At 37.2% G+C, this 13,896-nt stretch overlaps 1 protein-coding gene across 2 annotated transcripts in view; it reads left to right on the plus strand.

Annotated features, from left to right (window-relative positions):
• The window catches only part of ZFPM2 (zinc finger protein, FOG family member 2), a 307,099-nt gene that overhangs the window by 139,637 nt on the left and 153,566 nt on the right, over positions 1-13,896 (plus strand). For both annotated transcript variants that reach the window (XM_017806522.1, XM_017806523.1), the window contains one exon: positions 9,357-9,475. In XM_017806522.1, the coding sequence (XP_017662011.1) occupies positions 9,357-9,475 (119 nt within the window). The remainder of the gene's footprint in view (positions 1-9,356; positions 9,476-13,896) is intronic.

A 13,896-nucleotide genomic window follows, 5' to 3' on the forward strand; every position in this document is an offset into this window, starting at 1 on the left:
ATGCATATCTAATAGAAAGCAAATAACTTATCTGCTGTTACACAAATGAGAGATGAAAATAGATCCTTCTATCTCTAAGCATAAGTACTGTAAACTGAGAAGACACCACAGATACAGTCACAGATGATCTCACTGCTCTTGCTTTTAGAGTTCAAAAAAATAATTTTCAAAACTTTTTTCAAGTAATGTATTTCATTACGTCAATATTAATACAGCAGTCCTCATATTAAGTTAGCTTTAGGATCTTTTTCCATTCACTAACATCACAGGCTACATTGATATGTTTCACTTTTTCCAAGTAAAAAAGAAATCTTACAATATTGGGCAAACATACAAATGTCTATTAAATATTTTCTTTAAATATCACCGTTATGCAAACAATATTGGAAAAAAAAAACATTAACATAACATCTTTCAGCTAAAAGGATTCCAAAAAGTCTTAGGGAAATATTGGTGTAGGTGATAGTGAAATGCTTCTTTTTCTCCCCTGCGGAATAGTGTCTCTGTCAGAAATCTGAGTTGCATAAGCTGTATTTTCAATTGTACCACTTTCTGTTGCATTTTATACAATGATCCATATACCTCTAACTGTATGTGAGCTATAAGAAGCAACAAAAAACCAGACAGACTCAGGACTGAAATGTCTTTGCATATATCGAGGGGAGACTCTGCACACAAAGGGACATTTATCAGGGGCTACTGTTCCTCTGCTGAGGAAGGGAGCATACCCAAGAGTCCAAAACCAGATGATGATCTTATCAAGTAAACCCTCTTCAGTAATATCATCAGCCTGCTCTTGCCAAGTCTGGCATTTCTGTATCCTGTGTATTTGTGATGGAGAGAGAGGGAGCAAAGCCGTGCAAGCTACATGTAGCTGGGATAAAGAACCTGCTCAACCCACTGGATCTGTGCAGTGTTATAATATAATTGGGAATCATTTTTGCCAGTATGGAGTGTCCATGTGAGTTTAAATGGAGTTTGCTGTATTTTTCTCACTGGGAGCTGCAGGGAGGCCTTTTCAGCTACACTGGCTACCTTTGGGGATTTTTTTTCTGTATTTTTGCAAATGCCTCCACTCCAGGTTTATCTCAACACATACAGGGAGTAAAATAACCTCTTGAGCTGTGTGTCCCAATGTGGAGATAGAAAATTATTGAGGAAAAAGAAGAATAATTTTTTTTATCTTCTTGTATGAGAATAAGACTTTGAAAACAGAGGTGTAAGTTGTTCTTGTGGTGAGTAGACCTGAAAATATTTCCTCTAATATAATTGCAGGATCAGGATTTTGCCATGATGGCTGGGTTTATTTTGCCTTTGTCTGCAGACTAGATGCTGATATGAATACAGTATTTTTCATATTGTATGGAACTTGACTCTGAAGCAAGTGAACAAACCTTCAGCATTGCTTAACAGATCTTGACTAAATATCTTTGTCCTTCTACTTCTGTCTCTTTAGGTTTTTTTCTTTGAGCAAGTTTCTGTAAGTTCCATGAAGCAGTCCAAATAACGGAGACTCTATGGAGCTGTGTAAGAATCTGTTCTATTAAAAAGCTAATCAAACTCTAGCAGCAGTGTTCATTAGGTACTCCTTCCTTTCTGACTTTCAAGAAAAAACAGTACTTTTTGTAACAGTTCAGCTTAAGCCTTAAAAGTTATTTTGATGGCATACTTAATGAAAAATTATTATTTAATTTGCCATTTCCATTTCTTTAGTAGCTACTCAATTTATGTGCTCTTAACATTTATTCAATTAATTGCCCTCCATCCCAGCTGTCCCTAGATGTAGGATTTGCATTGTCACTTCAAATTGATGCAGATTGTGTTCACCACCATAGGTCTATGGTTTTCTAGTCTGGGATGTGATCCTGTGTTCCTGCTAAATTCTGCAGATTACAGAGAGTGTGAGGTACTATAGGAATGTAATGTTTTTTTCCTTTGTATTCATTTTATATAAGCAACTTCATACACATAGAGGACATATTTGAATTTTTGAATTTGAAGTGTCAGTGCTTACACTTCTTTTTAAACTATGATCTTTTGGAAACCATGCTTGTATTGCAAGACACAGTGCACCTTCACATCACTGAAGTTAGCTCTGCAGTTCAGTTGGAAATCTGGAGCTGCTTAAGTACCTACACCCGAGGTTACATCAACCAGGCTGGAGTACCATGTCAGTGTGATGGTCATGGCTGGAGCCTGGTGTAAACTGAATAACCAGTAATGACACTTTTCTCAAAAAAGTTTGTGTCATACACGGTAATCTGGGTATTTAGAGAATGGCTTTGACCAAATGTCAGGTGAAATCACGTCACTGGGTGCAGTGTAGACTCATTTTAATTGTAGAGTTTAAGCCAGGATGCAACTGAGCAAAGACGTATTAGAATAAGTATGTTTTATTTTAGTAGTTTATCTTATGAATTAAGTACTGTAACAACACAAATGCCTAGGCTAAAAAGGGATAATAGTGTTTGCATTCTGTTTCTAAATGTGAATTCATGAACTTCTCTCACATTTCAGACTTGGAAATGTGTATCGTTTCTCTCATTCTGGCAAGTTTTCTGAATCTCACTTTTTCTTGAATATCTTCTGATCCTGTTTTTATGGACTCTGTCTTTGTGCCCTGATCAGACCCAACTTGGGTCTTCAAATGGTTCTTTCCGTAGGCTCCCCCCCTATTGTCTTGTTTTCTAAATTTGTTTCCTCCCCCCTCATACTTTTGTGGTCTTTTTCTCTCTGAAAATCTTTGCCTAGCCTTTCCCTATTCTCACTTTGACAATACTCTTTCCTTCCCTTTATTGCCCGATGTAGGACAGTGCTGTTGCAGATAAGGATAGCGCCTGCACTTTCTGCCATTTGCAGTACTAGCAGCAGGTAGGAGAGATAAAGAAACTCTGCTTCTGACTTTTGCAGCTCTAAAGAAAGGTGGGGAGCAGCAAGATTTTTTGTTATAGAAAACGGAGAAGCCTTTTCATTTGTCATCCTTACCTAGAGTGCATAGCTCCCCGGTGGGAGCGTTGTCAAGATGGGGCAACGTTAGGCAGCTTAGTTAGGAATGAATCAGCATGTGGCAGCTTGGCAGCTTCTGCTGCATGGTGTTTGCTATCTAGACCTGCTTCTAAGCCTAGGCAAAGGAGAGTGGTGGGTTAGAGCCATAAGTACCTGTGGGCTATCCTTGTGTCTACTTCCCTCATGGCTAAGAGGTTTGGTTAACCCTACTGCTTAAGTGGGAGGGATACAAGGAGGATCAGGGTTAGGGGAAGGAGTTACTAGTAGATGGCAAAAGCTTCAGAGAAAGAAAAAAGGCTGCTCCATTCAGAAGCCCTCCACTACCTCAGAGGCAGCAGACTCTCCCTCAAGGGTGACTCCACTCCAGAGCTGTTTTCTCAGCTTGCCCCTGCTCAGCACAGGGAGGTTGGACCTTTAAAGGTCCCTTCCAACCCAAACTATTCTATGATTCTGTGCATTGTCTGTTACCCAGCATTATTCCACAATAGCAGTGGCAAGCATCCAGTCAGTGCTGGAAGAGGATGCAGTGTTCATTCATTCGTTCATCATGAAATGCCGTAGCATAGCATATTTTGGGTTACTGCCTCAGACTCACAGTTACTTGTTTCAGGGTTTTGGGCTATTGAATGAGTCCTGTGGAAAGGGAATGTTACTGTTTTGCCACTTCCATTATGTTATCTTTTCCAGTGCAATTACCAGCTAATTCAAAGCTCTTTGTGTTAAGCTAATAGCTTCTGATTCACTGCTGTCAGCCACTCCTCTTTGTGCACTTTTCATACCGCTTACCAGTCTCCCGACCACTTACCTATGAAGAACGTTTATTTTTTTTCTGAGTAGAGGCTCATCATAGACAAATTGTTAATGGAACATCAAAAAGATCCCATCTGTTAGAGTTGCATATGGGTAAGATCACAATTATCAAAAGCCTCTTTTTTTCCCCCCTATGCTTATCCGTACAATAAATGTAGTTGTCAGCAGGATAAGTTCACACATCGGATAAGGTCACAATTTCATTTAGTGACAACTTCCAACAGCGTGAACTTACAAGGTTCGATTTATTAAAGAGTCAGAAGGGATAAGATCACTGCATGGCCAGCCTGATTTATCAGGGTTTGACTGGAGTACTTGAATAGAGAATGTCGTATTTCAAGTTTATGTTCAAAATTGTAGTTTAGTATGTGTTATGTCTCAGAGACTTGAAAATTGAGGGAGGAGAATTTAGAGGAAGTATCTCAGTAATGCAGTTTATGTCTGAAAAGCAAGTGTATGTACACTGAATATTGGAACTACCTTGTTAAGAATCACAGAAGTGGAAATGGGATAGTTCTCTGCTATCAGTGAACTGCTGTGTGCAAACGTGCACGTATTAGTTTGTTATAATGGAGGCAATCACCAGCCAAATATTAATTGCAGATTCTTCCTGTGCATACAGGATGGCAGGCAGATCTTGTGCTGGACACTGCTTAAGAACTTCTAAGAGTGTTTTTAACTTGCTCACTCTGGCTTCAGAGCAGTCCTTGTCTGAAACCACAACATATACAATTTCTGTGCTGTGCAAAAATACTCATTAGAGAGCCAGGTGGCTGTGGACTGGAAATATGCAAAGAAGGAGCCGTTTGCTAGTGGAAATTGGTAAAGTCCCATGATGTCAAATAACCAGTCTCTAATTATAACAGAGGAAGAGCTTACTCATTGTTTTTAACTGACTCCACTTAGAAAGCTATTCCTGATTTAAAAAAAAAGACAAACCAAAACAACAACAACAAAAAAACCCCTACTGCCAAAGCTATCAGTGACTTGCTTAGAAATGTTAAATGTGTACAAATCTGGATACAGTTATTTCTGAATGAAGTAGTTCTATTTTTCTCCCACAAAACACTGCTCATCATTCACCTTCAGATATACACTCCTTTGTTTCTTACTCCAGAATGTGGGTAGATGGATGAAAGCCAGTGTTATTTTGTTCCAGAAATACTATGTATAGTTGAATTCTTCTGGTATTCCAGCTGCTGTTAAGGGCCAAAAGCTGGTTTTGGGTTCCTGTATGTACTATATGTTTTGTGGAGGGTTTTTAAAAAAATTATCCTGATTATGATGTGAAACAATACAAGGCTAAACTGACCTCTCTACCTTCTGTTTTATATAACCCCTATGTGGCATCCCTGAAACAATATGTATATGTATGAAAAGAATTGTAAATTGAGTCCTTTCATTCTGGTTTTCTATCCACCAAGGTGGCCTAATATCTTAAAAGCCATGGGATGTTTTGTAGCTGTACTAGTGAGTCATGACTTGAGGCTTCTTTTACAGTGCAGCTATCATAAGTCTTTGAGTAATCACAGACTTTAAAAGTATGCTACATCAACAAGATAAGAGAAACAGCCCACAGCACTAACAGCATTATCTTTTACCAAAATTGATTAGCCCATACTGTGTGTCTCAAATATTTTGTATAAACTTACTCAGCAAGCTGGAAATAAGTGTGTTCCTGAAGAACAAGCTGAAAAAAATACTTTGTCTATAGCCAGGAAAGGGTAAGTAAATATCACTAAATGGAATGTCTTTTAGTTAATTTTTTTACCTAACTTGCAAAAACTAAAAGTAGAGCATCACTTCCTCTCTACTTATATTTCTTACTGCTGCTTCTGTTATACTTCTGGCTGTCCTTTTCAATCGAAGAGCTGACAAGTCTAGGATGAAAACAATAAAATAAAACTGCTTCTCTGCTTTGCCATGGGAATGATGAGTATATCACATATTTTTTTCCAGGGGTGTGAATGCATTCTATTATAATTTGCTGTTACGTGAAGGAACATTATGTTCAGTACTGAGGTGGTCTGTTGCAATTGCTGATTACTAGAAACACCTAACAGTGTTTGGCACAGAATTTTCTGCTTCCTTTGGGTTGGAGCGTGGGTTAAAGGAAGCTGCAGCAGTTTTTCATCCTTTCTTTCCTTTTTCAACCCACAAGTTGGAATCTCCATGGACAAGCATATGTGAAGTCAGTACCAGTTGAGTATTTACACTTCTTACTGCAAGTGGTGATACAGCAATGAAGTCTGAGATCCTCTTCCTTCTCCTGATGTAATCTGTTAAGATCCTGAGCAGTTGTGCAGGAATGGTAGCTGCAGAGAGCACTTCAGACATGCATCTGAACTTCTGAGGCTGAAAGGGAAAATCTTGTTTTGTTAATGCATTTTTCAAACCCTCGTAATTAACAGTCACAGGGTGAGATTCTCTTTTCTTCTGGCAAACACCCTTGAAGAACACACATTGCTTGATACCACAGGTATGGCTCTTAAACCACTTAACCCTTATGGGAAGTCAGTGGTGAGTAGTAGACAGCCCCAATTACATCAGTGGGAGACTGGCCCCCTCTGTGGCACAGTTTTGATACCATTCACAAAGTAAAAAATTTCAGAGGAGCAAAATGTTGTAAATGAATGCAGAAATGTTGCAGGCAGTGTTATTTTTTACCTCTAAAGAAAAAAAGATTTTCAGTGGGAAAAAAAAATCTTTGCCAAGGATCAAATGTAATGTGCTGAACCTTGTACAACATAGCCAAATTGTCTGGTTTTGCCAAAACATGAGAGCAGATTATTCTTCCCAAGTCTGACATTCATCCATAGCATTAAAATGGCTGCTGGTCATGGTGACAAGAGAGAAATGACTTTTTGGGGAAGTGTGATGAAGGGAAACAGAAAGGTTACACAGCAAAATATTTTGTTACCCTGTCTGTAATCTACTACTCTGTCATAGTGTTCTAATTGGATGGGAAAACACAAGTTTCAGTACAATTCAGCATGATGTTATCCAATCTGTAGTACATTGAAAGTATTCATATATATTGAAATGTATTCTCCAAACTACTGCTTGGAACTGTAACAAAAGAGAATGAGAGAAAGAATCCATATTAACTTATTTAATTATCAACTGAAGGGAAATATTACATGTTTGGAAAAAAAAAAGCTTGATCTTGTTTGCCTAAAACCTGAACTACGTATCAGGTATAAGATTCATATTATTAATTTTATTGAAAATATAATGTGTAATGATGTGTACCTTAAAACTTCAGTAGGTTTTTGGATATCACTGGATGATCTGCCCTAAGTTTGTCGTTCTTAATCCATTAAAAGACAGGCCTGCTTGTAAATCCACAGGTACAGATAAGGAGTCACTGTTTGACTGTGTCTGAACCCTTTTCAAATGAAAAATGTCAGTGGCAGAAAGGGAGGCTGAATTATTTTTTAAAAGGGTTTTCAAAGATTCTCATGATTCCTCTGGTATCAGTTAAATGTGACATGTCCATAGACATAGCTGTTTTTTAGTGTGTGAAAGCAAGCAAATGCTGCAGTTTTCATCTCTATGAAGAGAGAAAATGCTGCAGTATGGCTAAGTGATAAACATGTTACCTTGCAATTTCTCTCTTCCATAATTAACATATAAAGAGATTTTTTTAAGTTAATACAATTTTTAACAATGTGACTGTGAGAAGAAAAAAATGCATTTATGTTTTTTTTTTCTTTTTGGATGCATATATATCATATGTGTAAATTAGATATAATTAATCCGTAAGCTTTCCTGCTCACATACTGCCTTTTAAAATGTCATAGCACTGTCATGATGCAGACTCACCCACATACATAGAAGCTTTTGTAAACCAGTACAGCTCTATTTCCTAGATTTGTTCCAGTTTGCAGGAAGGATCTGATGCACAATTTTACGTAGAGTAGTTTTGTAATCTGCAACACTCAGAGGTGAAATTTAGATTTCTGTGCTTGAAAGTGGAAGCTGAAGCCAAGTCATCTGTTTGGAAAATGGTCAAGATTAACGCCTGTGGACAAGGAAAAGCTTTGCAGCCTGACTGTATGTAAATCCAGGCATCTATGGGAATGGTTAGCTTGGGGAAGCCTGTGGAGGCTGCCTGTGAGCCAGGAGTTACTCACTTCCTGTGGTCCAAGGTTCATTTCACAACTGCCAGTTCTAAATCTGTGATGAGTTGACTCCTTGCACAGTTGGACTTTACTCTGTTTGTGGAAAAGCACCATCCTGATTTGGGGTAGAGTTGTTGAGATGTGCTGATGCAAAAGACAGGAATCACTGTTGCATCTGTTTGGTGTGGAAAGAGAGGAAGGGGCTTTAGCAGTCATGGAAAACAGGTCCTGAGAAATCATGGCTACAGCAGAGTCGTGGTGAGCTCTGCTGCTCATGAGAACCACAGATTTTTTGCCTACCTTCAGGAAGGGCGAAGCTTGGAAGTGCAAGAGCATGGAAAAATGCAGTTAAACATCTTACAAGAAGAGCACAGATAAGCCTCTCCTTGTTCCATTCTATCCCTCTGAAAATCTAAAACCAGAATTTATTATATCTGTTTTAGAAAATAGTGTTAGAAATTGTGTATATAAATATAACTGTTGCTGTATTTTTGATTGAAACATCTGTTGATAGGCTTAGTGAAGATGCTGCTTTCAAAGAAGGGTTGTCCAGACTAGTTTTTCAATCTTGAAATTAAGTGAAAAAAATATGGGGGAGAAAAGTGGTGACTGAATTTTATTTTTCCCTCCATGGGAATGATCAATTATGTATTACCATTTCTCTTTACTGGAAAATCCAGAATAGTTAAGGCGAGCTAAAGAAACAAATTCACTTTTAAGTGTTAATTTTTAAGTCCTTATTTTCAGAAATAAAATTTGTTTTTAAAAAAACCCAAAAATCATTATATAGCCTCCCCATTGCTTTTACATATTTTGTGTTATAACTTTAAGCTAACAATTAAAAGTATTTTTGATCTAATTCTGAAATGTTACTGCCTGTAAAACCTCATTCAGTTGAAATTCCTGTTTGTAATTGTAGTAAATCTTTTTAATAGTATCTCAGAGATACTGTGGATTTATATCGCTATATGGTGTGTCTCTCAAATTTTTAGTAGCTTCATGTTTCAAAATGTGATCTTGTGCAGCAGAATGCGTCAGCGAGGTTAATACACCAGGTGTGGCTGCTATTGCACTCTCTCCTTTCAGCTGTCATCTCCCCCCTCCTCAGCACTTCTTAAGAACTTTTATGAAATGGCTATTCTGAATAAAATTGCTTTCAAACTCTAATGTGTGTGAAAAGATGCAAGAAAGGAACGTGATTTTCTAAACCAAATTTGAATATAATTATAAGGGAAAAAGGTTTGTTTTTCTTCTGCAGGATGACAAGATCAGTTGTTTTTCAGACAAGCATAATTAATTCTCATTATATTGGTCCTCAGAACATTGTGCGTCTAAAACCAACACAAAGGCAGAGGTGGTTGTTGTCAAGGCATGAGTGAAAGTACTCTCAACACTGCTTGTTTTCTTTGTTTGCAGGAGAGTTGGAGGTGGTCCAGAAAGACGGGGAGCGCAAGATTCAGAGCCGGCAGCAGCTTCCGGTTGGAACAACGTGGGGGCCTTTCGCTGGGAAGATGGATCTGAATAATAACACCTTGGTATGTAGATGCTCTGAGACACTTCGCTTTGTTATATTGTGTGTTGTTCTTTAGGGAATAACCTGAATTGCTACTCAGGCAGAGCATTTGAAAACAGGCATTGTTAGCTTTAATGGACAGTGGTATTTGGCTCTTTTCCAATTAGTTCATCTATGGCAACCATCCATGTGAAGTTATTTGGAGCACAGGTTAATAGTATTTAACTTGTTATTTTACAGGAGGGAAATGTCACTTCCTTGTTTGCTGAACCAAGCTGTTGTGTTTCAGTAGTAATATCTGATTTTTTTAGTGTTTTTTTTAAATTTTTTATAGCATTAATTTTTGAATACCTAGCTTATATTAACAAATGGTATAAAAATAAATAACTACATTATTTTTGGATAAAATTAATTAAATTTATCATACTGTTAATGTAACTGAATATAGAAAACTCTTCCATCAAATTAACATTTTTTGAAAGGCGTCAAAAGACACCTGTCATATTCTATATTTGCCTTGCCTTTTCTTCTGATTGCAGAAAGTATGTGGACCATATTACTTAAAAGTAATGCTTTGCTGGCCTCGGTTCAGTGCACAGAAAATCATATCATTCCTAGGTCTTCATTTCTTCTTTGTTTGTATTGGTTTTAAGTCTGAGCTTCAAAATTATTTGTGTATAGTTCAGATTAATTTTCTGAGAATATCAGGAAGGAAGCAACTAATATCTCTAGGAGAAGGATTTAAACAATCTTGGAACATGCATTGCATTGCCCTTTGGGATACTTCTGAAGAACCATTATCTGCAGCTTGATCACTGTTTGCTATTACAGACTTTGCATTGAATGTATTTAGCATAATGACCTGTGGAACTGTTTTCACAGAAGGGGATTACATATATTTGGGGTACAAGAATCTGTGCTGTAAATGGAGAAGCTGAGCTTCCCAGTGTTCACCAATGCTAGGTATTGTCCTGCCCTTGGAGGACCTGAAGAGAGTGAGGAACACTGAGTTGCTGATGAATCATCTGGGACAGTGTGAGAGAAGGGTTATGTGGACATGGGAGAAAAGGGGGTAAATTGATAGTCTTAACTCCTCTCTGTAGAACCCATGCCTGTATATTAGAGTTCTCTTTCTAAGGGCTTGCTGAATAGGATGCATGCTAGTTTCTGTAAATATGCATATTAAAATTTGACTGAAACATTATTCTGTTATAAGTTCATAGTAGCCATTTAAAGTCTTAATACTTTGTGCCCTTTAGCGTAATTTATTGATCAAAAGGTGCTAAGAAATGTTATAGAAAGCGTCATGAAAACTTTGTCTAAGTTTCCTAGAGTTCAGTATTCCCAACCCAGATCACATTTCCCATTCAGGCACCTGAATAAAGAATAGATTTTCAAAAGTACTGCACAGTCAAAATACCTTATTGTTAGAAAGGAGAAACTGGAAGATTTGAATACTTGTCTCCATTTTCTCCATCCATTTAATTTTTATTTCTGATAACCACCTGTAATTCAAATAATTTTCTAAATTCCACTATTACTACTTTCATCAACTTTCATGTAACCAAAACCTTAGTCCTGTTGTAGCTCAAAGTCAGTGCACAATCCATAACTTAGGAGAATTGCTAGCTTGGTGTGGTCCCTCTTGCCCTGTCCACTTGTACCACTTCCTCAGGTATATAGGACGTGAAGATAAAGTTTAAGTATATGCGATTATGTTGATTGACCCTTTACTACAAAAATAATCATTATCAGATATTCTTAAGATTAATTTGCAACATGTCAGCCATCAAACATGTTGTTTCACTTTTGTTTTTTGATGGAGATATGGAGCAACTAGAATCCTTCGAGGAGGAGCTTGCTTCCCCTTTGGTAGCACAGGTCTGTTATTACTTTGTGAATCTGTCACTTTTGCTGTATCAAAAACATTTCGCTAAGATATTTGGGTTTTAATGAACTGGTAATTAAGCAGTGAACAGAACTGACAATTTGGTAATTGTAATGGGATGGTACAGCTTTCTCAAAGTAGTTCAGAGAAATGTGTGATGAAAATCTTAAGGACATTTTTCCTCTAAACTTTCTCTAAACTGGAAAGATATTTTGTTTCTTGTCAAATTAAAACCCATAAACCCTATTTTTGCTAACACTTGAAAGATTTTACTTTTACCTACAAACATAAATACATTTGGAAATCTGAAAAGGTTCCTGTGAACAGAAGTTTTGTCCTCAGAAATAGTGTTTTGTCCTCTGAGCCAGTCCATCCTTTGAAAAGTCAAAACTGAACAGGATATCATTGTGAGCAATCTGATTTAACTTCGAAATTGGGTCTGACTTTGAAGTTTGCCCTACTTTGAGTGGGAGTTTGGACTGGATGACCTCCAGAGGTCCCTTCCAACCTGAATTATTCTGTGATTCTAAGTATTGTTTCTTTTTCTCAAATATCAGATGTTTCCTGTAATCCTACATTTGTTACTTTAGAATGCTGTGTGAAGAAATGTAAACCTTTTGATGCAACTTTAATTTACTGTTAAAGCAACAAAATCCCAGTGCCAGCTTCTACATATTTTTTGTTATATCTTTTTTTTTCTTGAAATGATTCAGGTTTATTTATGAGTTTTTTGTTTGCTTGACATATTTGATTACTTATCTCACTATCGTACATGTTCTCTGTTGTTCATAAGAGAAGTTGTGATTCTTTACATAGGTTATTTGTATATGTTTTGGAAAGCTCATTTGGGTAAAGCCTCATGTCACTAGAATTCAAACAAACTTTCCCATGAGCAGCTGACAGCAGGTTTAGTTCTTTTCTGAATGAGAACTTCAAATATTATACTACTATAAACATCAAATAATTTTTGGAAAAGAGCTTTAATGTGGAATTTTGGTATAGACAGGAAAGAAAAGAAAAATTAAAGGACCCTCAGGTGAGTAAATATCATAATTTTTCAGCTGCTGTCTTTATTGGGAAATATGTTTGTGACTGACTACAAGTATCTTACCCAACTTTACTGTTTGGTGTTAGCAATGTGACGCTGCCTCACAGGATTCATTACCTAACTCTAACAGTTGCAGCTTACTTAGTACCCTTGCACTCTGCATTGAATACAGCCTGTACATGCAATATCCTGTTGAAGTGCTTCTTGTTTCAAGCAGCGCTGTGTTGCTGAATACAGTCTCACTGCTGTTGGCTCAGGAGACAGAGCAAGTTAATTAATTCAGCATGGTATTTAATTGAGTCACTGTGCCAGATGTCAATTACTTTTTAGATCTTTCAAGTTTCTGTCTTGAAGTACTCTAGCAGTATCTGTCTCAGAGTACTGGAAGGTTGGGTTCCTTGAACAAAAATTATTTAAATGCTGTTCAGAATTGTAAAAGGAATAGCAGTATTTTACTTCATCAACAGTGTTTCAGCACTGTCAGGAGATATGGTAGTGCAAGGCTCCTATCAGGACTGAAGAATACTCATTCTAATGGTAGACTTGAAATAGCTCAATGACTATTAAAGTTCTTAATTTTTCTCATCTAGGAGTTTAGCTAATATTCATGAATTACAGATAATTACATTATGTAATAGTGTATGTCATGCATTACTGTTACTGTTGATGAAACGATTTGCATGCAGCCACCAGAATGTTGGTTTTAACAAATGAGTCTCAGATCTTAAGACTTGTCTAGGCATTTAATTTTTATTTCAATCTGACCTTAAGAACTCCTTATATCATTATTAAATATTTATAGATATATATTTAGATACTTTTATTAAGTGTAGGGTGATAGATCTCATATCTAGATACTTTTAATGATCTGTTCCTGTATAATTTTGCCAAACTGGCAAAATTCCTCTGTTCTCGGCTGCATGTGTAGTTTGTATCTGTCTGCACAATTGGGCATAGAGGTTATTGCCTTCCATTTCCCTCCACTACTTTCACTTTCCATTTACTGTTCCATAATAATTGATAGTCCTAAGAAAATGAAATGCATCGGAATATCTTTTCAAGCCTAGAAAGTGTACATGTCTACATGTTTCCCAGGTTCTGTTTGAGATTTGCTGTTTTGACAAACAGACCCATGAAGAGTTTGTAGAATATTGCTGTCTGTCTACAGCTGGTGAGAACTCAGCTGTAGAAAGGAAGACGACATGATTTTATCTCTGGTTTCACCAGGAAGGCTCCAACTTTGTGTCTTGCTGCATCACAGGAGATTCAGTAGTTCATGAGTACCTACAGGCAGACAGGAATATATTTTAAAGCATGAGATTCCTAGCTTGTGATTCCTGTCTTTAACAAGAAGGTGGGTTTGCATAAATGCCAAGTCTAATGTGACCATGCAGGTGAGAAGAGCAGAAGACCTCTCTAGGCTGATCATACAGACTGCTGAAAGAGGAGCTGCTGTGTGCAAGCAGACCTAAATTTAAGGCACTAGCAGCCTAGTTAAGGAAAAGCC

Source organism: Lepidothrix coronata, unplaced genomic scaffold (genome assembly GCF_001604755.1).
Source record: "Lepidothrix coronata isolate B3197 unplaced genomic scaffold, Lepidothrix_coronata-1.0 Scaffold15, whole genome shotgun sequence".
Lineage (NCBI taxonomy): Eukaryota > Metazoa > Chordata > Aves > Passeriformes > Pipridae > Lepidothrix > Lepidothrix coronata.